The 26,353-nt window shown below is 38.3% G+C and overlaps 1 protein-coding gene across 1 annotated transcript; it reads left to right on the forward strand.

Moving 5' to 3' along the window:
• The first annotated feature begins 2,037 nt into the window (after positions 1-2,037).
• LOC140238223 (uncharacterized) lies at positions 2,038-26,017 on the forward strand. The gene is made up of 9 exons (XM_072318159.1): positions 2,038-2,253; positions 5,435-5,646; positions 6,489-6,611; positions 8,382-8,949; positions 17,815-18,082; positions 18,791-19,005; positions 22,162-22,373; positions 23,770-23,892; positions 25,434-26,017. The coding sequence occupies exons 1-9, from the start codon at positions 2,063-2,065 to the stop codon at positions 26,015-26,017; spliced, it is 2,496 nt and encodes an 831-aa protein (XP_072174260.1). The 5' UTR covers positions 2,038-2,062.
• Positions 26,018-26,353: the final 336 nt, after the last annotated feature.

Raw genomic sequence — 26,353 nt, forward strand, 5'->3', positions numbered from 1 at the left:
CAGAAATATATCATAAATGGACTACTATAGTAGTGTCATTAATCACGCTCCGGCCAAATTAAAGGGAACCCAATCCCAAAGAGCAATGTTGATTGGGTGAAAGCAGCAACATTATTAGAACACATCAGTGAAATTTTGAGGAAAATCGGACAATCGATGCAAAAGTTGTGAAGTTTAAAAATTTTGGTGTTGGACCTGCTGTATGAGGAGACTACTTGAGGTTATGACGTATGTGTGGACAGCAATGTAAAGAAAAAATATATAAAGAAAATTCCACAAAGATAACTTTTCTAGCATTATGAAAGAGCACTTAACTAACCGCTTTCAGAAAGCAGGGGGAATAATTGCTACCCTTGACATAATTTATGTCAGTACAGATGATGGAATGTGTAATTTTCGTGAAAAATGATTTTTGTGTGTGTGTGCAATTCTCTTTATATTTTCTTTATATTGTTGCCCACACATGATGTCATAAACTCCAGTAATCTCCTTATCCATTCATTACAACACCAAAACTTAAAGAATTAATAACTTTTGCGTCGATTGTCCGATTTTCCTCAAACTTTCACTGATGTGTTCTAAAAATGTTCCGGCTTTCCTTCAATCCACATTGCTCTTTGAGTTTGGGTTCCCTTTAAAGTCTCGGGGAAAATATAACTCCAGTGGATATGTCAAGTGTTATATTACCCCTATAAAAAGACAAAATTTATCTAAATGACTTTGGAGACGTGATAAGAATTAAGATCATCTTTAGATGCCGACGACACATGCATAATTACAATTGATAAAAATCTTCTGATATTAAATCAGTCTAGATACAGGAAGATGAACTCCAATGAATATCCAACTGGCTGTTATAGCTGATATAAGCTGATTGTGAATTTGTCCTAGCTCTCGAAACCGCATCTAACAAATAGGCAAATCACTTTACCCGTGAATTTTAAAAGAGCAAGCAACACAATGATTATAACTTCCATGTTGTGACAGATAAATACGATAAATATGTATTTAGGTTACGGTGTATCAGACATATTGAATCTAAGATTGTTTAGTATGTGTATACAATACACATCTTTAAAAGAAAATGAGGTCTTCGTGTCACTCTTACATATCCTCCAAAATGATGCATCGCTTATCATTATAAAACCCCAATACAATTTCAGTTAGATTATTGCGATGAGCTATATACATGGGCTTTTTAAGCCTTGGAAAATAAACTCGCGTTCATCCATTTGGAAAAATAAAGGAATGAATGATTGAATTCATGTATCAGTGAATGAATGAATCAATCAATCAATCAATCAATCAATCAATCAATCAATCAATCAATCAATCAATCAATCAATCAATCAATCAATCAATCAATCAATCAATCAATCAATCAATCAATCAATCAATCAATCAATCAATCAATCAATCAATCAATCAATCAATCAATCAATCAATCAAGGGCGTTGTTTAAAGCAGAGCTCGACATGGGAAACATAACACATGCACCACAAGTTCATCCACCCCACCAAGCAGATGCCAAATGCGCAAACAATTCGAAACAGCACATCATGTTGTGACTCAGACTGTACTCCAACCAATTCATAAAACCAACCTCCTTGATGAAACTGATCCCCGTGTCAACTTGATCAGGCACATGCATGTATGTGCGGAGCAAACTAAGTAGATTTAGCACGGTGCCGTAAGGCAAATACGAATTTGGAGATATTCAACCTCACACAATGCAAAGATTCCTTCCTACTTTGATAAGAAGATCGTTCAACACATGAGAAGACGATAATGGTACCTTGTATTTGCATGATGTTTGTCGTACGAAACGAAGTTCAAGTGTGCAGAACCAGACGTATCCGGTTGGTGTTGGTTGTAGTTCAGCGAATTAGAAATGAGGGTATTGTTATCGCCCCAACCAATATAAGTACCATACGCAGGCTTAATGTTTTGAGAAATTGATTCAGGAGTGTAAGGGGTTTCTTTTGTGTTTGTATAGCACTGACTAACGCTTATATATTCTTTTTAGTTTGCGTTGTAGACATTCGAGGGCATCATCGAGAGAATGGCGGCAAAATACGCGAACGAAACTTCGGACGACTTTCTCGGTCGCATGGCAACCACTCTGAACGAAGGCTACAAGGCGTTGGCGGTTGCTTTCGGGCTTCAGACAGGGCTCTTCAAGACCATGATTGAACTTTCTCCGACCCCGAAAACATCACAGGAAATAGCAGATGCAGGCAATTTCAAAGAACGGTATACATTGTCATAATTTTTTTTTTCATTCATTTCAATTCATTTCATTTCCACAACTTGCACAACTAGTAAAAACAGAATGAACAATACAAAACAACATGGTAATCATATGCAATACAGGGTGTGGAGGAAGAAGCAAAGGCCATTGACCTGTCAAGACTTCTCCCAAGTAAAAGGTAACAACTATAATAAAATTAACACCAAGACAAAGAAATACAAAACAGAACAGAACAGAAATTATATATACAGTATATATATATATATATATATATATATATATATATATATATATATATATATATATATAATTATATACAGCATGTATACAATACTAGCATCCATGATAAGGGATCTATTGCAGGAAGGAACTATTGCATACATATAATTTTACAATATATTCTGTATGAAATAAAATGAAATGAAATGAAATGAAATGAAACGAAATGAAATCTTGCCTGGCTTCTACGTTCAAACGACATTCTTTTTAGTCACCATATCCATGTTGTCGTACGTCAATGAATATCTGTCTAGCAATGCTCCATAAATAAATTCTCTATTTTACAATATATCTTTATGAAATGAATGTAAATGTATGTCAATTTTCTCTAATTTTGCTTGACTTTTCTCGGTATCTGTGTAGCGTGGTCCAATCAAACTTTTCGCTTGGTCTTCTTCTTGTGAGCTAAACGGAGTGAAAAAAACAAAAAGATCAACACCGCCCAAGCGCGCCCGGGAGCATTTCGCATTTGCGCTTGCGATCGACGCATTAACAGAAGGTAGGATTATGCACTCCGTCACATTGAATATAAAATTCCAAGAACATTTATTTCATCACCATGTCAAAATGTGCGTGCGTTCATCATTTTTGCCTAATAAAAATCACAATTGCTCTTTTTTCTCTCTCCATTGAGTGACTGATTTCCTAGCATCAAGACCAATTCTAAATGCAGAGAGTTTTTTTTTTTTTTTTTGCTTTTCTTGCTATAGTTTTCTCTCACAAATTTGGAGTTATGTGTCTGTTTAAGTTCATAACCCCCAAAACCTTTTTTTGCCTGGCGCGTGCAAGATTTTCTTTATTTTGTTTTGTTTTGTTGTTATGGTCACTGCAATAGCTATTCCTCATGCCACGCAGGATGCACGTCACGGGACCAACACCCGCGAGTCATACAGCCTTACGAGTTATTCAGCCCACAAGTAACTGTTATACAGCCCATGAGTTCGACACTGAGCAAACAAGGCCCACGAGACCGACACATTAAAGCCCGTGTTGTATCCGACGAACTCGTGGGCTGTTTTTACGTAGTGTCGGTCTCATATTAGCTTTATTTGCCTAGTGTCGAACTTGTTGGCTGTATGACTCGTGGGCTGTATGACTCATGGGTGTCGGTCTTGTGGGATGACCCCGCCACGCGTACCTACACACAGACTCATTAATTTGAGCATGGACCTACTACACACATGAACTGTGAACGAATGTCTTTTTTATCCCATCATCACCATCACCGCCACCTGATTTAATGCATTTTAATGAGTATATTCAGATGTTTGGATAATGACGATTGTGTAATCGTGCATCGACACTGACAAAAAGAACCGTTTCCCTCATTTTGGTCTTATATGGCTGAGGGGTCTTTTCAGGCCCAACTATCTTTGAATAAACGCCAATGACGGGAGCAGCAAACCTTAAAACGCGACAAATCGAATTGTGTCTCAAAATTGGTAATTACTGAAGTGGACTTATGGACATGCAATGCCATGTAACGTCGCTCAATTTATGTCGTCTACCATTACTGTCCATATTTACTCTCAAACACTGAAGTGTGCGAAAAGTGGGAAAAATTAGATCACATATCACAATCAACCTGCCAAAATATTTGCTTTCTCGGTAAAGTATGTGTATTTTGCAGATGAAATAGTTTGAGAGATGATTTAACAATAAACATCACAACAGCACATGCATTTTTCTCGATTTAAAGAGTTATTATCTGCTGCGCATCGAGTTTTTTGAATTCTCAAAGCGCCGCTTGTTTTTATATATACACTGATGAGATCATGGCAGGAAAGCATGTATCGAATACTATTGTAACGATTTTTACAGAAACAGGTGCATGAATCAATAATTAACGAGCGATTAACGTCGGTGTGTAGTAGGTCCATGATTTGAGCAACGGAGGTAACCCATGGCAATAAACCATGCAATACTTATTATTGATATGGACAATAACTAAGAGTGTTTTGTTATATACCTTGGATCATATATTTTATATTGATTAAACATTATCCATTTGATGCAATAATCCTAATTTTATTTTTTCCCCGGAGAAACAGCAATTACATGTCATGGTATTTAAGCTAGTTCTCCTGAGCCACGTAGGCTCCAAACCAATTTTTTTTTTAATCATTAAGATAATGCAATCAACTGAGATAATCATATGAAAATCGGCATTCATATGATAAAGTACTTCATACGTTTGAGTTAGAAGTAAAATAAATAAATAAATAAATAAATAGATAAATAGATAAATAAATAAATAAATAAAAAAAAATAAACATATATGATTATACTGCTCAAGCAAACAATTCCCTGTACCAAGATGGTCGCTAATCCAGACGTCTGTAGTCTGTGAAGTTGTTTTGAAGGTTCGCTATTCCGAAGGTCATTAATCCGTTTTTGTCGAGTAGCAAACGAACTGTAACCATCTGGAGAGATTTAAACACATATCTTGCTCATCAAAAAATCCGGACAGAGTGCGATACAATCTCTTAGCCAACAAGCCATTAATTACAGTATGCATTTAATTTTTATGAACACCAGGAGAACTTCATAAATTTTCCTCGGCAACACAAAACTTGCATGCCCTCTTCCTGAATTCAGCAACAACTATAATGAATACAATTTGAATAGGTTCAGAGTTCAATAACAACAGCAAAATCATTTACTGTCCATATTAAAGAAAGAAAGTTATCGTTCTCGGGTCACCTGAAAGAAGTATGCCCTATATATAATTCAGAACACATTGTGACACTACCTTCTTGCTATCTGAATTGTAACGAGTTAAAAAATTACCGAGGATGGCATTACAATTTCTAATTTCGTGATGCACGTGATGTTTAAGATACTGACGCTGAAAAATGATGAAAATCATGTAAGAGAAAAGATTGTTGTATGTTTGAATGACAGATACGTTCGAGAATGGCTAGGAGTAATGGTCTGTGGTGGCATCGTGGACATCGATCGGGACACGGAGAAGTACCACCTTCCGGCCCACCGCGTGTCCGCCTTCCGCGAGGGCGACATGGAGAGCCTCACGGCTGCTTGGTGCAAGGGCGTGCCGATGATGAGTGAGGCGTACGACGTCATGTTGGAGGCAATCAAGAAGGACGGTCCACGAGGTAAAGTTTCCACTTTTTTTCTTCTTTTTTTTTTTTAGATAACTTGCCCTAAATGGAGAACGAAATAAATTAACAAAATGAATATGAAATACACAAAAGTTTTAGTGGTTCTGTCTTTGGTATCCCAATTCGAGAAAGTTTCACAGCCGTCCTGAAAATGGCAAGGAGGGTGGGGGGGGGGGGGGTCCAGTGTATCAGTTGTTAACCCCATAAAACTTAACAATCTCTTCGAATCTTTATCCCCGCAGCATGAACACTCCCAACTTACAGACGGTGACACAGTACTCCTTTAAATATGTATATCGAACCTGCAGAAGTATAATGCTTTTCTTTTTTTGGTTACAGTTCATTGTTTTGTTGTTGTTATTGTTTTTTGAAGGCTCGTTGTCCTATGAAGGTTCGTTGATCCGAAAATGAAATTATGTTCGTTATATATTCTGAACGTTCGTGAATCGGAATGAAAATCAAGGTTCGTTAATCCCCAAGACTGGTAATCCCACAGGCTTGTTGTTCGGTTGTTGCTCGGACATTGCAGGGGTAACTTTTACTTGTTGCTTTTGTATCTCCAGCTGTTTTATTGTACTAGGCGAGGAGTTTTTGTTTTCTGGACGTTATCGCAACGTTGACGTGGTAAAATCTGTTAAAACAAGGCTTCAGGCTTACTCTCCTCTGATGTGTTGTTGCTTTAATAATGATCAACCTAATCAAATCCTTACTAGGCGCACTGAGTTTGAAAAAAAAAAGGCTAATCCGAGTGCTATTCTTATTATTGTACCGAGACTGTAAATGAGTGTAGACACAACGAGATCTTATTTCGTTTCTTTTCTGTGGCATTTATGCAGGCGTTCCGTACTCGAAATACAAATCTTTCCACGCATTTGAAGCCGACTGCAGCATTCTCTGGTTTTCGAACCACCTGTGCCAATCTTTCATCTCGTCCCATCCGGCTCTCAAGCGAGGACTTGGTAAGAAAGTATTATTCTTCCTTCACTGATGATGAAAACTTTCTTCCCATTTGAATTAAAGGAACAATGAAATGGTCACAATAAAAATCTGAAAACCTGTCAAATCACAGCAGCAAATGGCAGCAGCTAGGAATTACTTATTTTCATATTCGAAATATTTATTAATATAACAGAGTCACTTCACCAATACAGTATCAGATCATGCAATCATGAAATCAAACTTTGCTTTACATAAAAAAAAAAATAGTAAAAAATTAGGGCCAGCATAAAGATTGACGGATGGAAGTCTCATTGCATAAGAGAGTGCACTTTCCTTTTTAGTTTTTACGCTTACAAAAAAAAAAATGTCAGGAATCTCTGTGGACCAAGAATTTTACTGAAAACTACAAGGACAATATCAACGTTTGCAAAACTCACTTTAGGTATAAAATGTATGACATGAAAAGCTGTGTACACAAATCCAAGTGTTACCAAATGTAATTAATTAATTCTGTTAATTTGACACATTCGATAAATTCTTGTTGCAACAGTTTTGATTAACTTCAACGTAAATTCGAACTCTTGAAAGTTTTTGAAAATAAATCATATAAACAAGAAAGAAGAATTATAACGTTGGGATATGCAAATTTTGACAAATCTCTCATTTGAATATTTCATCGGCTAACAAACTGGAAATCACAATGATGTGAGAGACATCTTCATTAGACTACTTTTCACAAGACCAGTTCAGGCGTTTACACTAAAACATGGAATTACATAAAAATGTAATGTATTTCTTTAGTCCCATATATCGTTATCATGAAAATGTATTCGTGAATCACTGTTTGAAAATACTTTATGGTTTGGTTTTGTTTTAATTGCTCATATATAACATTTTAGCTTCCTCGCGTTTATTTGCAGTAGCAAAGCCAAATCATTCGGCAATTAAAAACAATTAAACAAAAATGACTTCTCTGGAACAAATAGCTTGGGCCTTGTGAATATTCTTTACAACTTGGTGACCTCATAAAGTGTAGCATGTGATAATTCACAAACAATTTACCATCGATTTCAGTACCTAGACGCATTATTTGTTATTTTTCAATAAGTCAAATTTTATTTCAACGATCTCAAAGACATTTTCTTTGTTTTTTTTTCTATGTTGCTCCTTAGCTTATTCCTGTATTAAAACACAAAATATTAAGGTCGATAGCAAAAATAAACCTGAAGATGTTCGTAAGCATGACTGCTAGTTGTTCATAAATGCTTCATATACCTACATCGTCCACATTACATATTTCATTGTGAGAAGACATTGAGACATAATTATTATATTATTTATGACAAACAAGAATTTATGGCCCTAAACTATTACCCTAAGGTACTCCTAATCTGATATCAAGAAACTTGTATACAAATCAAGATTGAGGTTTAAATTTTCCTCAAGTTTGTCTCCCTCTAACAAATTAAATTTGTGAGATCGCAACTGCTGATCTGTACTTTAACAAACATGTGGGGGGGGGGGGGAAAGGAACGACGGAATCGAACCTGTTATCTACTACTTTCCGGCTTTCCGGGCAGCGACTCTACCACCACCAGGGAGACGAAAGGAAGAGAATTCAAAACTTCAACCTTCACCCATCTATACTTGATATTCTCTTCCATTTACAAATCAAGATTATTTTGATCAGCAGAGATAAGTTGAGACTCATGAAAACATTAATTTTGTATCCGATATATTTTTGTATGTTAGACAAACAGCGACAACTAATCACATCCTTTTATTTTCAGAAAATGGCTTCAGAGTTCTCGACGTAGGTTGCGGTCGAGGCGGTGCCAGTCGTAATATCGCCGTCCATTTCCCCCAAAGCAAGGTGACTGGACTTGACATCAGCGAAGAAGCCCTCAAGTACGCAAAGGAAGCTGCAAGTGCCAAAAATTTAACCAACCTCAATTACGTCCACGGCGACGCCTCCTCGATGCCCGAAGATTGGACCAATACCTTCGACTACGCGTTCATCTACGATGTCGTACACGACGTTCCGCGACCCGACCTCATCCTGGCGGAGATTCGACGCGTGCTGAAACCTGGCGCCATGTTCTCTTGCTTTGACCCTAACATGCATTCCAAGCATGCGGACAACATCGAAGTGCCGCACGCTGTCACGCTGTACACCATAAGTCTTTTCCACTGCCTGCCGGTCTCATACCAGTTCCCTGGAAGCATGGGGCTGGGAACTTGCTTCGGTAGAGAAGAAGCGGTTAAACTATTTGAGAAATGCGGCTTCACTGTTCAAGCGGTGGAAAACCCCGTGCAAAGCGAAGATATGCTTCACTATCACTGCACCGCAAATCCCTAGTGTGTCGGTAATTTAGACCTTGGTTAATAACAAAATCATCTTTGTCGTTATCGCGTAAATGAAAAGTTCTACTTAATGCGACTCGTAGAATAATATTCATGGCAGTACGTAACTTCGTTAAGTACTAATTTCCTTGATATTGCGCAGAATTCTCACCAATGCAGTGTAACATCCGTTGACAGCATTTATTCAAATCCCTGGTATCTTTAAGACCTATTTCTCTTCCGAAATCATTTTCAACTTTCTTCTTTGATTCTTTGTAAAAGCATATACAAACATTACAGTATCGGTTTAGCTGTGTAAAAGAGGCTGACTTTCGAAAAAAAAACCCACCAAAAACCGGCAAACATACAAGCAAACAGTCAAAATCAAACATGAAATTTAGCTACCTTTCATTCTCGAATCGAAACGTCAAAAAATTACTTTTCGAGGGTTTGTCTTCTAGCGAATTGTTTCATCACATTGTCTCACTCATGCCATTTGTACTATGTATGTTTAACTGAAGTATGTATGATATTGCTATTACAGACCATAAGGCATCAATAGAGGTCAACATACATTTGGATTGCATGGACCTTTACTTAATCAGTTAATCGAGCGACGCTGAATAGACTTTGAGCTTCAAATCTTGTAGCTTTCTTTTTCTCTTACTCTTATCTCCTTCGTACAGGCGATCTTTGAGCGTCTCTGATTTGATATATATAGTTCTACGTCCTCTGTGATAACACGCTTTTGATTATTTTTTATTTCGCTAAGCATAAAATGCGATATTCTCTATGTTATACGCTGTAGAAGTATCACGGTCATAGCTCTTATAACTGACAAGCAAGTATCATAATTCAAAGAACTGGAAGTAACAATCCGATTATTTAACTTGACGCGTCAAGTTCTAATTGGGGACATGTCACTGCTATTGTTGAACTACAAGTTTATTGAAATACACATCGCATAATCCGCGTGGGATGCAAAACGTGTCTAATTGACACAAAGACCCAAACTTATCCCGAAGGGCTGATTCATGCATGTTTAATTTGTACAAAATTATTACTGTACTCAATTTAAGAATGAAGAGCATAACAATGAGAAAGAACGTAACATCAAAGCTACTCAAACCCAAAGATTAATTAACGAGATTCTTCAGAAGGTAAGGGAAGTAGTGCACTATTGTAATTTACAATAAAGTGAGCAATCATATTATTTTGTGAGACCAATATGCCATTGCTCATAAATTATACAGATTCATTTTTAGCATCGTAAGTTCAGAAATTGTAAATAATGTTCTATGAAATCTCTTCACACTTCACGAAATCCTTACCCCAAAAATAATCATGCTAACTCTATTTTTCTAAAGCCTGTTCAGGTATGTGATACAGTTCTTGAAATCCTTAATAAGAAAAAATCCTTGACATTACCATGTTGAATTCGCATCTTAAAGATTATAATATCGCAATGTTTTGTTCAATGTTTAACTCATCTCTAAAAGATGTTTCCGAACTGTGTTTCCGAACTGTATTGGCTAAACCTATTTACCAAGGAGGTAGTAATGACACATTAACAAATCACAGAGTCATATCCGCCTGTTGTACGTGTTGTTGGTTTTATGGAGGAAGGGATATTCTTCCTACATGACTATGTTGGAAGTCGGAATATAATAAGAGAGTCTTTTGAAAATAAACAAGTTTCTGATTGGATTGCTTAAAGACTTATCTAAAGCATTAATCAGAATTGAACGCAGTATTCTCACAAAGAAGATGTATGTGTTTCTAGTAGAGACAAGACCCTAAACTATTGTTTCATAGTTATTCATGTAATAGAATGCTATATGTGTTCATTAATAGTATAATATTATCGTCTTTCTATTGCTGTGTTGGTACCCCTAGGTAATCAGTTATTAGGGCCTTTACTACTATTTCATTCACATATTTGAATGTTTTACTGTTTGCGATTATGAAGTTACTTCATACCATTGTCTTTGCGGATGATACCGCTTGATTTAGGTCATGTAGGTTTAGTAACTTACGACACAAATTTTCTTCGTTCAACTTTCAATAATTAACTTTGTGAAGCTAACTGGCTTTCAGAAGCTAAGTATAAATTGTGTGTGGATAAGACACGTTGTGTGGGTTATTTTGTTAATGAAGTTGTTACGTGTATAAACAATCAATTGAGAAGTCTCTTTTGTAATCAATATCAGTGAACGTTGTAGTTGTTGTGTTTGATATAAAAGAATAAAAAATAAACGTGGAAAGAATGGGTCCAACACTACTACAAAATGCCTCAGACGTTTTTAAACAATTTTCCTAATTTATTATGCACCCTGTCTAACCCTACCCCCTTAAAAAAGGGGGAAAATCCCAGATCATTTTTGTTCACATTCCAGCCGTGACTCATCCTCCTGTAACACTTGAGCTGAACAATATACAGTCTCGTTCCTTATCATGTACGTCAACAAATATTGTCAGAAGCATTTTCATTAAAAAACAAGAACATGCAATGCTGTTGTGAGTAAGGGCTGGTAGTAATAGCAATGAACTGTAATACGATAATAATGATATACTGTATGGTATTATATTGTAATAGATGCCACTTTACACACCTTAGCAATACCTATACAGAGCGTATCAAAAAAAAAAAAAAAAAAGGTAATCCAACTTTGGAGGGCTACCATTTCATAATTGTCAGCTATGAAAAGCACAATGTTGGTTGTGAGGAAACTCTTCCTCTTTCCATTGGTACCTAATTATGCTGATAAATGTCACACATGACTGAGCTTATGAACTTTACAGACAACAATGACAAATTGTACTTTTTCAGAGTTTGCATGTTATTGTGAAGGAACAATGCATGTCTCACTGAATGGATGGTATCTCTCAATGACAGTGGTAATATTAACAGGCCAGCCTGCATAACTGCAAGTGTGTGTTTAGGGTTAGTGTTAAGGGTTTCTTCTTACATTTTATGGTTCATAACCTTTTACATGGCCACCTGTCCGATGACATGGTCACTCCTGCTAAGGCAAACCCACACATTCCATTTTCCCTGTCCATATTCAACACATAGCTCGCAGCGCCAAACCAAGTCTTGAATGTGAAGAGAGAAAAATGGATAATGGTTTAGCCTTTGTGGGAGTGATCAAGTTAGCGACAATGTGGCCATATTGAAGACTCCTGACCGCAGAAAGTTAGAAGGAGCCCTAAACACAAACCTACAGTCATGCAGGCTGGCCTGCTGATGTTACAATGTACCACTCTCACTGAGAGATCCCAACCACTGAGTGAGACATGCATTGTTCCTGCAGGATAACACTCAAACTTGGAAAAGTGTAATTTGTTATTGTCTGTAAAGTTCATGTGCTCAATCATGCATGACATTTGTCAACATATTAGTAATTAGGTATCAATGGAAAGAGGAAGAATTCCTCTTTCCTCACAATCAACATTACACTCTCCAGAGCTGACAATTTTGAAATGGTAGCCCTCCAAAGTTGGATTACCTTTATATATATATAGATATATATATAATATATATGCACTGTATATTGCCTATTGTTACGTATACATTGTGCATCATGTGGCCTCATACGTATAACACAAGCACAACCATGCATGGTGCTCGGCCGCTTTTTACTTTTATTGACATTTAAACTTTCAACGACAACCTTCGCAGGGGAAAACCCCAACCTTGAAAGCGTCGAATGATTTAATCCATTTACCATGCTATCATTCAACATCAAGCATCGAGTATGTGTCGATATTGATGTTCAAAAGCAAATCAAACCTTTCATTACGAGTTTCCTTCATCGTTAAGTTTATAATTTAAGATATTGATAAAGAGAATGAAAGTCTGGACGAAATCGTAGGAGTAAGGAGTTGTGTAGTTCTGTTGATATAGCGCTCACTACATAGTCGTACACACATCTTGTCTTTTATTTAGCGCACCAATGTTTAGTCGCGTGATTTCATGGTCTATAATTTGTTAAGAACAGTACATTTCTGCACGCTGTAGCTGGACTCCAAACAGGGAGATAATCTCGAATACAAGAGCAGTGAATGAACAAAACAAAACAAAACAAATTGATCACAACTGTTCATAAGTTTGACTGCTGCCCTCTTCTGTTGTCAATGTTACTATGACTGCTATAACATGTAGTATTGTACACTGTACTCATAAAATAAAAGGCTGCAACCTTCCTATGACTACTGCCTGACTTTTTTTTTTCGTAATTCTTGTTTTGTTTTGTTTTTTCATAATTGAGATGTTCAACTTGGGCTGATGACTCGGAGTTTCCGTAAAATTGAAGCGTTGTTGTTGTTATTGTAACGTTAATCTTAAGATCTTAAATCGTAAAGAAACAATATAGACGGATGCTTGACGTATATCCCATTGGATTTGTCTTGTGTCACGTAACACTTTATTTTTATTTTTTTTATTTTTTTTTTTTTACCAAACCACTCTTTGCCATTTTGTATTTTTTCCTCTCTTCCTCGTATCCTAGCTTCGGAGAAATCCTTCACACCCTATTTCAAAAACTCCTGATTAGTTATAAGGTAGAACCAAGCTCATCATAGAGACGTAGATGAAAAGAAAAATAAGAAGAAAGAAAAAAATGAAAAGAATAATAAAAGGGGAGAATGTGTTGTTCGGTATTAAGTAAGTCAAGAATGATTAGATACCAGATATCGGCTGATCGGAGATGGGGTGACGTGAAGAGCCACTTCTAGACATTCTGCTGCTTCTTCACAAGGCTGATCAAGCTGGCTGGCCTCGGGGCTTTGATGGGATAAGATCTCGTTAAAACTCACATGATTTCTTCCTTTTTATTATGCTCCGGTGTGCGGTAGGAAGAAACTCGCTCGAGACAGTAGGGAAGGACAACATCTTGCTGTTAACGCCATAATGGAAACTTCGTGTGCCGATTATCTCACGGTGCATTTTAGGTGTCTAGTAGCTCAACGTACACAGGGAAGTAAAATACAGTATACAGTACATTGTACGTTCTTTCAAGTCAAGATACACCCTTTTGTCATATCAGGGCCCCATTTCATTAAAGATGTTAGGATAGCAACTCTTACTGGAATGGCAACTTCCCACACTAACAGCTAATCAGGAAACTGGATTCTTGTCGTTACCATGACAATTGCCATTTCAGCAGGAGATGCTCTCATATCAACTTTTTATGAAACGAGGCCCAGAACTGCAGATCGTCGATCAGGGCACTGTATGGTCTGGTGGTTTTATGTAAAAATACATCATTTTGTCGTATCACAGCTGCAGCTTCACTTTTATGAGAAGACGTACGTCTATACAGAGTTACACCCTCATGTCTTATCACAGTATCATCGAGATAGGCACTGCCTGCAGCACGCGTATGACATGACTAGATATAGGGCCTATACCCCTTTTCACCCCTTGGATATACTTTGTATGACAAAAGGTTGTATATTTCATAGCATCATCAGGTGTCCTGGAGCTCTTTAATTCTCAAAACAAAAATTAATATGGATTTTTTTCTTATTCTTTGTTTTGAGGGATCTCAACCTGTTATATTACTGAATGTTCTTTCCTGTCCGTGACAACTTCATGCAATCATAAACTAAACAACTTCATGCAATCACAAACTAAATAAACAAAGAGTCAACTTTCAACCTCACTTGCCTATAATCATGATATATGTGTTTTCAAAATCATATGCCCTTTGGCCGTATATCACGTCCGTCATGCAGACAAAATTTCTGATTCCCACGGATGAACGTTTGCGCCATCAGTGCATTTTGATACTGTAGTGACTTCTCACGTCGAGGGAGCAGTGCAGCGAGCAATATATACCACAGGAAGAAAGCAGAAAAATAAAAGGTAACGTTTACCGTAACATAGGCCGACACTGTCACTTCCCTTTTCGTAGTCCTAGCAGGGAGGTGGACCTCCCTGGTCCTAGTAAGTCAGGCGTATGAAACCAATGTATTCACCATGTGGGGGGGGGGGGGAGGGGCAAGGATGAATCTGATAATGTTTCCAATCAGTTGTTTGCCACGTAAATTGCTCTGGTGTCTCACAGCATCCTATCAAAGATTACATTAAGCCCTGGTTAATGACAATCTCACTTTTGCAAAATTACTACGAAAAATCAATGTTTGTTTTTTCCATTATTAACCTGCTGTAGCTCGAATGCATTTAAAACTGTCTTAATGATTAATTTTTTTTCCTCGCTTTGTTCAAATAGTTTCTTTTTTCAAAAACAGAACTGAAAACTAGAGGTTTGTATGAAGCTTCTATGAGAAAATTCTTCACTATATGTTGTAAATCTAAAATTTTGATTTGAAATCGAAATATAATATACTCATCACATTACAGGTCTCGTTATATCTAGTTATGGTCTTCTGTGTTTATAATGTCACATATTCAGACTGTTTGATCGATATGATTATGTATCAGCTGTTTAATTATATAAAATGTTCTTGCCTTTCGTGATGTACCCCAACAACAATAACTTTAGACGATAGAATTACGGCACTTTCTAATGATATCAGCTTGCCATAACCAGATAACCCAGCTTACAAATGCATGACTGGCAGTGAAAAAAAAAAGTAAGGAGATTATTATATAGATCTTACTTGGAGACTAGAAAAAAAAGAGCCCTGACCGGTATTGGAAATTATGTTATAAAAATAGAATTGTTGTTTAAAACATCTTGATTATTTAATTATCTATATATTCATTTGTTGATTCACACTTCTTTAAAACACGCAGGATAGTCTGGTTCAGAAACAAGTGGCATCAAACTACTATTATTGCCAATTGGCGCAGAAAACCCAAGAATCTTGCACAAAATGTCCAATGCAAAACAGTAATGTCCATTACGGAATTGCTTTGACAGTATAGCTTAAAATGAGGCAATGCTCGACATATAAACATTATCAAAAATTCACATTCCTTTTGTTTTAAATTACGCCTCCTCCGAGCTCACAAATAGTTCCAAACAGGATATATTGTACAGGATATTCATTTTCGTGACTAGAGACATTTTGAATTTAAACCTATCCACTGTGTTAAGCTGAATGACGAACATGCATGCAACACACACTTATTCTCAATTTGCCTAACATAAACATAAATTGAGACATTTGAACTTACAATGCAAATATGCACTTTGCGTGTTTGTAGTTGAAAACAAAGTTCAAGAGTGCCTGAGTGTTGTTTGCCGAGTTAAATAGATGTAAAAGGGGTGTAAGAAGTTGTCAGAAATCTGAAAACATAAATAGGAATCGGGATACTGCTTTCACATTATGGATACATGAACGAAAACGTTCAGCGGGATTTAGCGTGTCTCCGAATGAAATGAGATGCATGTGTGCCCCTGACAAAAGATTCTACAATGTGTCGTATATTTTTCCGAAGGTTCGTTATCCGGAAATGATATAAGGTTCATTATTCCGATGGTTCGTTTATCCGAAACACACAAATTACGTATACCTATTACGGCGTTATTCCGAAAGTTGGTTGTTTCGAAGATTCGTCAATCTGAAAATGAAATAAGGTTCGTTATTATGAAACTTCGCTAATCCGATAATATAGAATAATATCCGTTAATCTGAAAATATCAAAACGGTGCGTACTTACGAACCCTCGGAACGTTTTTTTGTTTTTGTTTTTTGTTTTGTTTTGTTGGTTGTTTTTTTTTGTTTTGTTTTTTCGTTTTCGGATGACCGACCATTCGGGAAAACGAATCTTTGGAATAAGGAGCCTTCGGAAAAACGAACCTTATTTCATTTTTGGATTAATGAACCTTCAAAATAATGGTCCCTCGGAATAACGAATTAAAATCGATTATGACGCAGTGGGATTATTTTGGTTTGTAGTATAGGTAAGAATACCCCTTTGAGAACGCAGGGTGAGAATCCTGTACCACATAATATGTACCCTTTGGGAACATGTTTTGCTCCCGTTGACCTTGGTGTATGAACGGTTGTATTTCAAGATAGGCTACTGATTATATCTGAATCCACTTGGACTGTTGTGAAGCGCTATGAATGAATAAAACCCTAATATCGTTGAAGTTGTCGTTATTTTGTCATGAGTTGCTTCTTTCTTCCTTTCTTTCCCTTTTCTTCTACTTAGAAAACATGTATCATTATTACTGTCGTCATAAGCATAGATGTCATCGTCATTGATATCATCATCACTTTTGTCATGCTTAGCAGAAATTTTCGGGCTCATCCCTATCCATAAGCTTGTTTCATGTTTCATTGATGTATGGGCTGAAAATACATTAAATCTATGGTTGTTTTAGGATGTATTTTCCTCTATCTTTTATAATGTATCAATGGTATAAGTTCTGAGATGGTCTTTTAGGAGAAGAGATACCTTCCGAAAGAAATTCAGTGTGAAGTCAATTCAATGTCACAACACAGAGCGCAAAGTAGAAGACGTGGTTTGGAAGTCACGTGTCTTGTCTGAGAAAAAAAAAAGGAAATCAACTGCAAATAAATTTCTTGCTATCTAAGAACGTTTACATAATGCTCGCTGAAAAAAAAAAAAGTTTTTGCACTTCTTCTGTGTATGATCGCTCTAGACGATCAAATTAATGGATTATAGTTGAACTGTGTTTTTAGAGCGAACAAACAGTCTTTTGGGATTTTATTTGCAATTTCGGATATTTTCATATTTTAACAAAGCAAGGCTGTCAAAACTTAAGGGTGTATCTCACTGCGAAGGAGACTTCGCCGCTGCGACTGCCGCGACTCGAAAGACCAAAACAAACAATTAAAAAAAAAAAAAAAGAATGGCTCACGCTTTCATCAAGAAGGCGACTCCGCGGCGGTTTCAGAGATGTCTCCAATTAAGGTGATAATTCATTCGCCCGGAAGTCGCGGAGAAGTCTCAGGTAGGTCGCCAAAGGGTCTCCGCAAAGTCGCGGGGACGTTTCGGAGACCTCACGATAAAATTAGTCTCCGCGACTTGACCGTGACTTGGAGACGTCTTCGCGACCAGCTGGAGACTGAAAAGAGCCGAAATAATCGAATGTGTTCGATTCTCTCGCGACTCCGCGGATCGAGACTCGGCTACGTTCCAGGAGACATCGCAGAGACGTCTGCGCGATCACTCCGCTACCAGGGAGATTCGAGTTGCCACCAGGTCACCAACTAGTCCACAGCCCAGAGAGATACATACTTTAATCATGCTATTAAGATGCAAAGTACAATAAAGTCTCTAAAGCAGGGTGGACATTACATAATTATGAAAGCGAAGATTTTCAGAAAGTACTAAGATTAAAAATTATAGAGCATGTGTTAAAATGAGACCTTGGGATAGATCAAGATAAGAATTTCGTCTCGTGCTATCGGGGAGTTATCTCTTATGATGCGGATTCCGCATACAACCTCTGCTAGAGTCACACACGGCCGGGTCACAAAACGGATTTGATCCGGTTGAAAATGAACCGGTATAGTCCCGGAATAGAGGGTAATTTATGCTACAGTCACACACGGCCGGATTTCGAACCTTATGGACCCGGTACGAAATCCGGCCGTGTGTGACTCTAGCATAAGTAATAGGCTCGCCGACCCCACTTAATCTTGTGTCAACACAATAATGAGGGCATGTGGGGCAGACAAATGCCTATTTAAAGGTGAAGTTACCTCAGTCATGTCAGTGACTAATACTTTTGAAGAAGTTGCTGTAAATACACAAAACATTGTTGTATGCTATTGACAAAATCTTGCACACATCACCTTACAGGCAGCCAATGTAATCAATGTAATGTTTTAGAAACGGATTCAGCATTATGAAAATTATTTCGTATTTGAGTTTGTATCACTTACGTTCTTTTACTTTGCGTCGTAGACATTCGAAGGCATCATCGTGAAAATGGCGTCAAAATATGTGGACGAAACATCGGACGACTTTCTCGGTCGCATGGCAACCACTCTGAACGAAGGCTACAAGGCGTTGGCGGTTGCATTCGGCTTAGAGACGGGGCTCTATAAGACAATGATTGAACTTTCTCCGACTCCGAAGACGTCGCAGGAAATAGCAGATGCTGGCAATTTTAAAGAACGGTACGGCGTCGTTATCAATTGAAATGTATATCATATTTCTCTAATTTTGCTTAACATATACCTGTTTAGCCAGCGTAGTCCATTCACACTTTGTTAGGCGGTATATTCTATTTGTCTTTTTTTTTCTGGTCTCAACGACGCAAAAGTAAATATTAGCATTAAATACATGCTTTTCACACACATATTTTACTGTCGCTTTTACGACATCTCCTCTGGCCACGGATACCCTTTCCAGAGTTGTTGATTTCAACAATGGAGGTGACCAGTGGCAATAATCCTTTCCCTGTACTCGAGAATAATTGATACCTACAACATCTGAGAATATTCTGGCGATGTTCGTTATTCCGAAGGTTCGTTTATCAGATGATGAATATAAGGGTCATTAAATCCGAAAACGAACAGACGGTGAGTACAACGAGCCTTCGGAATCACGAATCTTATTTTATTTTCGGATTAGCGAACCTTCGGAATAACGAACCTTATTTCATTTTCGGATTAACGAACCTTCGGAATAACGAACTGTAACCGAATAATCTATGTACCTTCTACCTAAACACACGTTATGACACTTTTTTTAGCTAAGAAAAAAGGAGCAATCACATGGTATACATGCTGATTTTCATAAGCAAAATTGAGAGAGTAAATCAGTCATATGACAAAGGATATACACTGTTGGTCAAAAAGGTGGAATAATTTTGTATTGAATAAAAGTCGACCGTTTTGTTTGCATTTAAAAGACTGTCTGTAGACGAGCTGGTATGTTATTGATAACGTAATGTTACCCCACTGTTCAGGTCATATTTGAAGATGAGGAATGTGTTATTACGTAACAAAGTTTCCTTGTGCCGCCTATAAAGCCATGTGCACTTGAAATATTGCCCTTTTTTTTTGCTGATTTTGCACCGTGTAGAGAAAGATTATTTTTTCCAAGTTCCCTGTACTGTTTTCATTAAAAATCGGTAAAGAGTCCCCCTAGACTATGCCTGGTCCAATGCTGACGGCAATGCGCGAGAGAGTGGTGGCGCTTAGGCATGATGGCTACATGCAGACTCGTATAGGAGAAATCCTAGGGATTTCACAGGGCACAGTCACTAAAATCCTAAAGCGTCATCGTGAGAGAGGAAATGTGCAGCCACGGAAATCACCAGGACGTCCCAGACTGACAACATGTAGAGACGATCGTCAATTGTTGAATCTTATCCGCAGAAACCGGAAGTTACCCGCGAGTCGTCTTCAACGCCTGTAGAGGAGACATCGTGGAATCAACGTTTCAAGATCAACAGTCAATCTCAGATTGATACAACATGGCTACCGATTGCGATGATTGGTTAGATGTCCACGCCTGACGGTTTACCACAGGGTAGTTCGTCTCCTTTAGGCCAGGCAGCACGGGACGCTTCAACTGGGACATTGGCAACACGTTATCTTCATGGACGAGAGCCGGTTCATCCTTGACCGTAGAGATGGGAGACAGCGAGTTCGTCCGTTAGCTGGGGAAAGCCTTCTGGATGACTGTGTCCACGAGACAACCCAAGGTGGAAGAGGCTCAGTGATGGTCCATTACGGTGGAGAAACGCCACTTGTGGTGCCGGATGGCACCACGAGTGGCATTTACTTATTTAGTGAACGCCGCTGTCTACAGGGAGAAATTGGAGTTCCACTGCCATCCATATACTAGACATGTGTATGGGTATAATTTCCGACTGCAAAATGACAACGCTAGACCGCTCAGGGCAGCTGTAGTTAGAAAATTCCTAGAGGCAGAGGGGTTAAGCAGATGTCATGGCCAGCTTGTTCGCCAGATATGAACCCCATAGAACATGCATGGGATGCCCAAGGCCGAGTCATCAAGGGCAGAGAGGTCATTCCTCAAAATCTGCAGGAGTTGGCAGCTGCGTTGAGGGAAGAGTGGGAAGCCATACCTGTCGACGTCATCAACAACCTGATAAACAGCCTGCTACAACGCCTACGCGCTCTGATTAGTGCTATAGGGGTGGACATACCCGGTGTGGACGTACCCGATGTTAGTGAAATCGAACAATAACTTAAATTTCATGTGAACTTGTCAATTTCAAGAATCACCAACAAATAAGTAATCTGGAAAATTGAATTATTTTATTCAAAACAAATATTCTATCGATAGTTTCCTTTGTAATGCTATCAGTGTTGTTTTATGCCCATAGTTTATAATGATTTAGACATACAGCTGTACTTGTTCAAAATCACTGTAAAAGTGTGTAAGCGGCATGATAACAAAGTTAAGTGATTGACATTCATCAAACATGTCATTTTCCAAGCACATTGTAATAGATATGCCGTTAAAATTTGAGAAGAAAAAAATATTCCACCTTTACGACCAACAGCGTAGAAAAGTGAAAACAATTCACGTACAGTAAACAGTCGATCAGCATTTTTTAGTGTTGCAGTTACACTAAGAATTAACTCAATTACTCAGAAAGGCTGTATACCTGATGACAAAATGGTTCATTAATGCAGACAATTTATTCCAACCAATCAAATAATACTGATGCCTGCATTGATCAATAATATTAAGAGTAGCTACCCGTAATGAAGACTTGCACGTGCAATTGTGATTTATTATTAAAGAAAAAACAATAGATGTATGGTCGAAATGTGATACTTTACACGTGTTATGAACAATGAAACATTCTTTCACGGTGCATCTATAATCCATCAACAGGTTAAAAAAGCAGTCTAATTTTAGGGCATTGATTGTTTTAATCACAAAGATCGAACCACACAAGATGCTTACCGAAACTTTTGAGAGTGCAGTACATAATTATTGTAAGAAGCGAGTGCCACAATGCATAGAAATCTTAAGTAGGCACCTACACCCCATGAACAGCAGACTTTCCTGACAACAGAAAGCTTGTCTTGGTCTCTGGTCTAACCTTGTCTTACCGAGGAATTACTATGCTGCATACAAAACAATAAAAAGAATTAGATTTAGGCTTCAACAACAACAACAACCATGACAAAATTTACCCTACAAATTGTTCTTGATCACTTAAAGAAGTATCTATAATTCAGAATGCATTACGACTCTCTCTCTCATAGATGTTTGATCGGGAATTGATTCGAGATGCGAACTGCAAATTTGTTTGCTTTTATAAGAATTGTTTGTTGGAATGACAGATACGTTCGAGAATGGCTAGGCGTAATGGTCTGTGGTGGCATCGTCGATGTCGATCGGGACACGGAGAAGTACTATCTTCCGGCCCACCGCGTGCCCGCCTTCCGCGAGGAAGATACTGAAAGCCTCACGGCTACTTTGTGTAGGGGCCTACCAATGATTAGCGATGCGTACGACGTCATGTTGGAGGTGATCAAGAAGGACGGCCCTCTCGGTAAAAGTTTTGATCCCCAGTCAGTGAACAAAATATCTATGAGCTACACACACACACACACACACACACACACACACACACACACTCACACATAGGTTCTGGGAGTTCCACATTTGATGTCCAAAATAGAGCTTGTTGCTTCGCAGTAAGCCCATGAAATCAACAAGGGGGTGGGGCTGCCACAACCATAGCCAATTTCACTTATACCTTGTTTTAGATTGTTATCAGGTTTTTCCTTCTTTAAAGAAATAGATAAATAAATCCACCCAAAAACAGGTACACTTCCTTAAAACTTAGAAGGGAAGTACAGCTATAAAGTTGAGCCTCGGATACAGTGGGGTTTTTTTTGTGTGGAATTAATACTAATGTTCTGCAGCTAATTATAGTTCTTATGAAACTGGTTTTCCTCTCCGAGCCTTGTGTATGTGTAGACAATGTAGCCCACAGAACGCACTATATAATAGTTGTTTACATATCTGTGGTACATCAAAATGACAGCACCCTGTGACAACCATTTTAATTCAAGATGAAGAATGGATGCACGATTATCTTTTACAGGGTACACCTTGTCACAATGCCATCCTGTAGTTTGGCGTTCCTTTAATACTTCTCTCTTTTTCGGTTTTCCATCAGCAAGATCTACAGGGTGAAAAAAAGGTAATCCAACTTTGGAGGGCTACAATTTTATAATTGTCAGCTATGGAGAGCACAATCTAGTTGTGAGGAAAGGGGAACTCTTCTTCTTTCCACAGATACCTAATTATGTTGACAATTGACATGCATGACTGAGCACATGAACTTTAAAGACAACACTGACAAATTGCACTTTTTTCCAAGTTTGCGTGTCATTGTGAAGGAACAACACATACATGTCTCACTGCATGGACGAGATCTGTCATTGATAGTGGCTGAATACTTTCAATGACAGATCTCATCCATGCAGTGAGACATGCATTGTTCCTTCACAATAACACACAAACTTGTAAAATGAGCAATTTGTCATTGTTGTCTTCATGTGCCCAGTTATGCATGACATTTGTCAACATAATTAGGTATTTATAGAAAGGGGAAGAGTTTCCCTTTCCCCGCAACCAACATTGCGCTCTCCATAGCTGGTAATTATAAAATTGATCCCTCCAAAGTTGGATTACCTTTTTTTTTTTCTTCTTCTTCTTTTTTGATGCTTACTGTATATCCTCTGATAGTTATTGAGAATTATCGCTCTGACAGCAATCGTACTACATCTGTATTTAAACTTAATCTTTTTCTGGAAGCGTACAGTTTGAAAACGCTTTCTTTGAGTACATTTCCTGTTCGGAGTGCCGAGACTGCCAATGTCGAATCGGCATGCACACCAAGACTTGATTTCGTTTTTCTTCTCTTTCACATTATACAGGTGTTCCATACTCGAAGTACAAATCTTTCTACAGAACTAGTGCCGACTACAGCAATATTTGGATTTCAAATCACCTGTGTCAATCTTTCATGTTGTCTCATCCAACCCTCAAGGAAGGTCTTGGTAAGAAACGATCTAAAATCTCTTCTCCTACATAATCATGTAAGGAAGTGTTCTTTCCTGTTGAATTGAGGGAAAAATTAAAGATAGATAGATAGATAAAAAGCTACGCACACATACATAAAATTACATATATACACATATGAGAGGGAGAGAAAAGCCAGCCAGCTCAGATAATGCAAAGTTTTTCATTCTTTTGGTAAGCGCGAAGAACGTATTTCTACACTGGATGAAGATTGCTCGAGTTCATTAAGGCCCTGTCACAGTCCTTTCCGGTCAGGCCTTGTTGCCTGCACATATTTCCCAACACGCAGGACATTTCTGCGGGCGGTCAAGGATTTGGGGGAGTTTCTCGTGCGTCTTGCCTGCTGGACGCGTGGTACTTATAAATTCTACTTGCGTTCTAACTACGGATGACATACTGGCACTGCACTGCGTGATATTTGCATGGGAGTTGCCTGAGCGATGCGGTCGCTACTAGCCTCCTACTAGTTTTCTGCGTGGACCTCTGCGGGCAATCCCCGCGACTCAACATGAACAGGTTGAAGTTCAAGTTCAAGTTGATTTTATTTCATCTCCAACAAATTAGGGAAACAATGAAATGTTCGCGTATACAAATAATGTCACAAAATCAGTCCAACAATGAGATGAACATAATAACATGTAATAAGACACAGGTAAATAATTATTAACAGGGATACAAATAAATGCTATATCATTATTGTAAACTCAGAAACAAAGTTGTTGGAAATTGAGGGGACTGGTAAAAAGCTGAGCTTGTAGTATGCAGTCCCCTCATTTTGACCCTACGTGTCATACCTTTCCGGGCAAGCCTTGCTTGTGACCAAACAAACAACAAAACTCATAATAAGACAAGTGCACTTTGCGTGGACAAGAAAAGACGAATCTGGGCCCTGTTTCATAAAACTGTTCGTAAAGTTACGTAGGGTTACGAACGACTGAAATATGTGTGCCAATATGTGTGCCCATTTTTTCCCCCTTACGTTTCAACAAAGTACGACTGTATGCCAATATTCGTCTACATTGGGGCAAAAATACACTTTCAACTATTTAAAAAACAAGTGTCAACATGTAAGAATAGTCATAACCATCTGCAGATTTCAACTTTAGCTATTGAAATTAACAATGATTCGGAAACTCACATGGCTTGCCATATTTACGTCGTTCGTAAAGTCGTGAGTAACTTTATGAACAGCTTTATGAAACAGGGCCCAGGAACATGTGCTATGGACGGTAAAATGTCCTTTACAGCAGACACAGTATCTATGACGATAAACAGTGTATCTTGAATGACTTTCCATCTTGTGTGGACAACATGTGAAGCATTGGGGTTTTTTCAGATATCAGAAATAATATAAATGATCTAAACATTTCTTTTCATTGGATCGAGGTCTTCCAATGCCCTGCTAGATATTTGATGACGCTCACCAGATCGATCTCTCTTAAATCTTATAGGAACAATCATTTTTAGTAATTATTGGTATGGAAACGACAACGAATTATCATATCTTTTTTGTTCCCAGAAAATGGCTTTCGAGTTCTCGACATAGGTTGTGGTCGAGGCGGTGCCAGTCGCAATATCGCCCTCAATTTCCCCCAAAGCAAGGTGACTGGACTTGATATCAGCGAAGAAGCCCTCAAGTACGCGAAGGAAGCCGCCAGTGCCAAAAACTTAACCAACCTCGATTACGTCTACGGCGATGCCTCCTCGATGCCCGAAGATTGGACCAATACCTTCGACTACGCGTTCGTCTACGATGTCGTGCACGACGTTCCGCGACCCGACCTCATGCTGGCGGAGATTCAACGCGTGCTGAAACCTGGCGCCATGTTCTCCTGCTTCGACCCTAACATGCATTCCAAGCACGCGGACAACATCGAAGTTCCGCATGCTACAGCGCTGTACACCATGAGTCTTTTCCACTGCCTGCCGGTCTCATACCAGTTCCCTGGAAGCATGGGGCTGGGAACCTGCTGGGGGAGGGAGGAAGCCGTTAAGCTATTTAAGAAATGCGGCTTTACTGTCCAAGCGGTGGAAAACCCCGTGCAAGGCGATGCTTGGCTTCACTATTACTGCACGGCAAATTCCCAGTGCTTAGGTGAATAAGCTAGGTTTACTAAAAAACAAAGCAAGCAAATATAATTATCATTGTCATTGTCGTGTTATCCAAAATACCATGATATAGTAAGTATGGTCTTAAAGTAATACTAGTAATTATTTAATCCTCTGATATTGCGCAGAATTTCACTGACACAATATAACCCGTTGACGGCATTTATTCAGAACTATTATGGTCGTTTTGATATCAATTTCTTTTGCAAAATTATTTCAACTTTCTTCAATTGATTCTTTCTTAACACCTATGCATTATTGTGTCGGTTTAGCTGTATAGAAGAGGTTGACTTCGGGAAAAAATTGAAACTTGACTATCGTTCATTCTCA

This window comes from Diadema setosum, chromosome 14, assembly GCF_964275005.1.
Source record: "Diadema setosum chromosome 14, eeDiaSeto1, whole genome shotgun sequence".
Lineage (NCBI taxonomy): Eukaryota > Metazoa > Echinodermata > Echinoidea > Diadematoida > Diadematidae > Diadema > Diadema setosum.

Coding starts and splice junctions, on each gene's coding strand:
- LOC140238223 (XM_072318159.1), top strand. CDS start 2,063: ATGGCGGCAAAATACGCGAACGAAACTTCGGACGACTTTCTCGGTCGC. Junction 5,647..6,488: donor CAAGAAGGACGGTCCACGAG/GTAAAGTTTCCA, acceptor GCATTTATGCAG/GCGTTCCGTACTCGAAATAC. Junction 6,612..8,381: donor GGCTCTCAAGCGAGGACTTG/GTAAGAAAGTAT, acceptor TTTTATTTTCAG/AAAATGGCTTCAGAGTTCTC.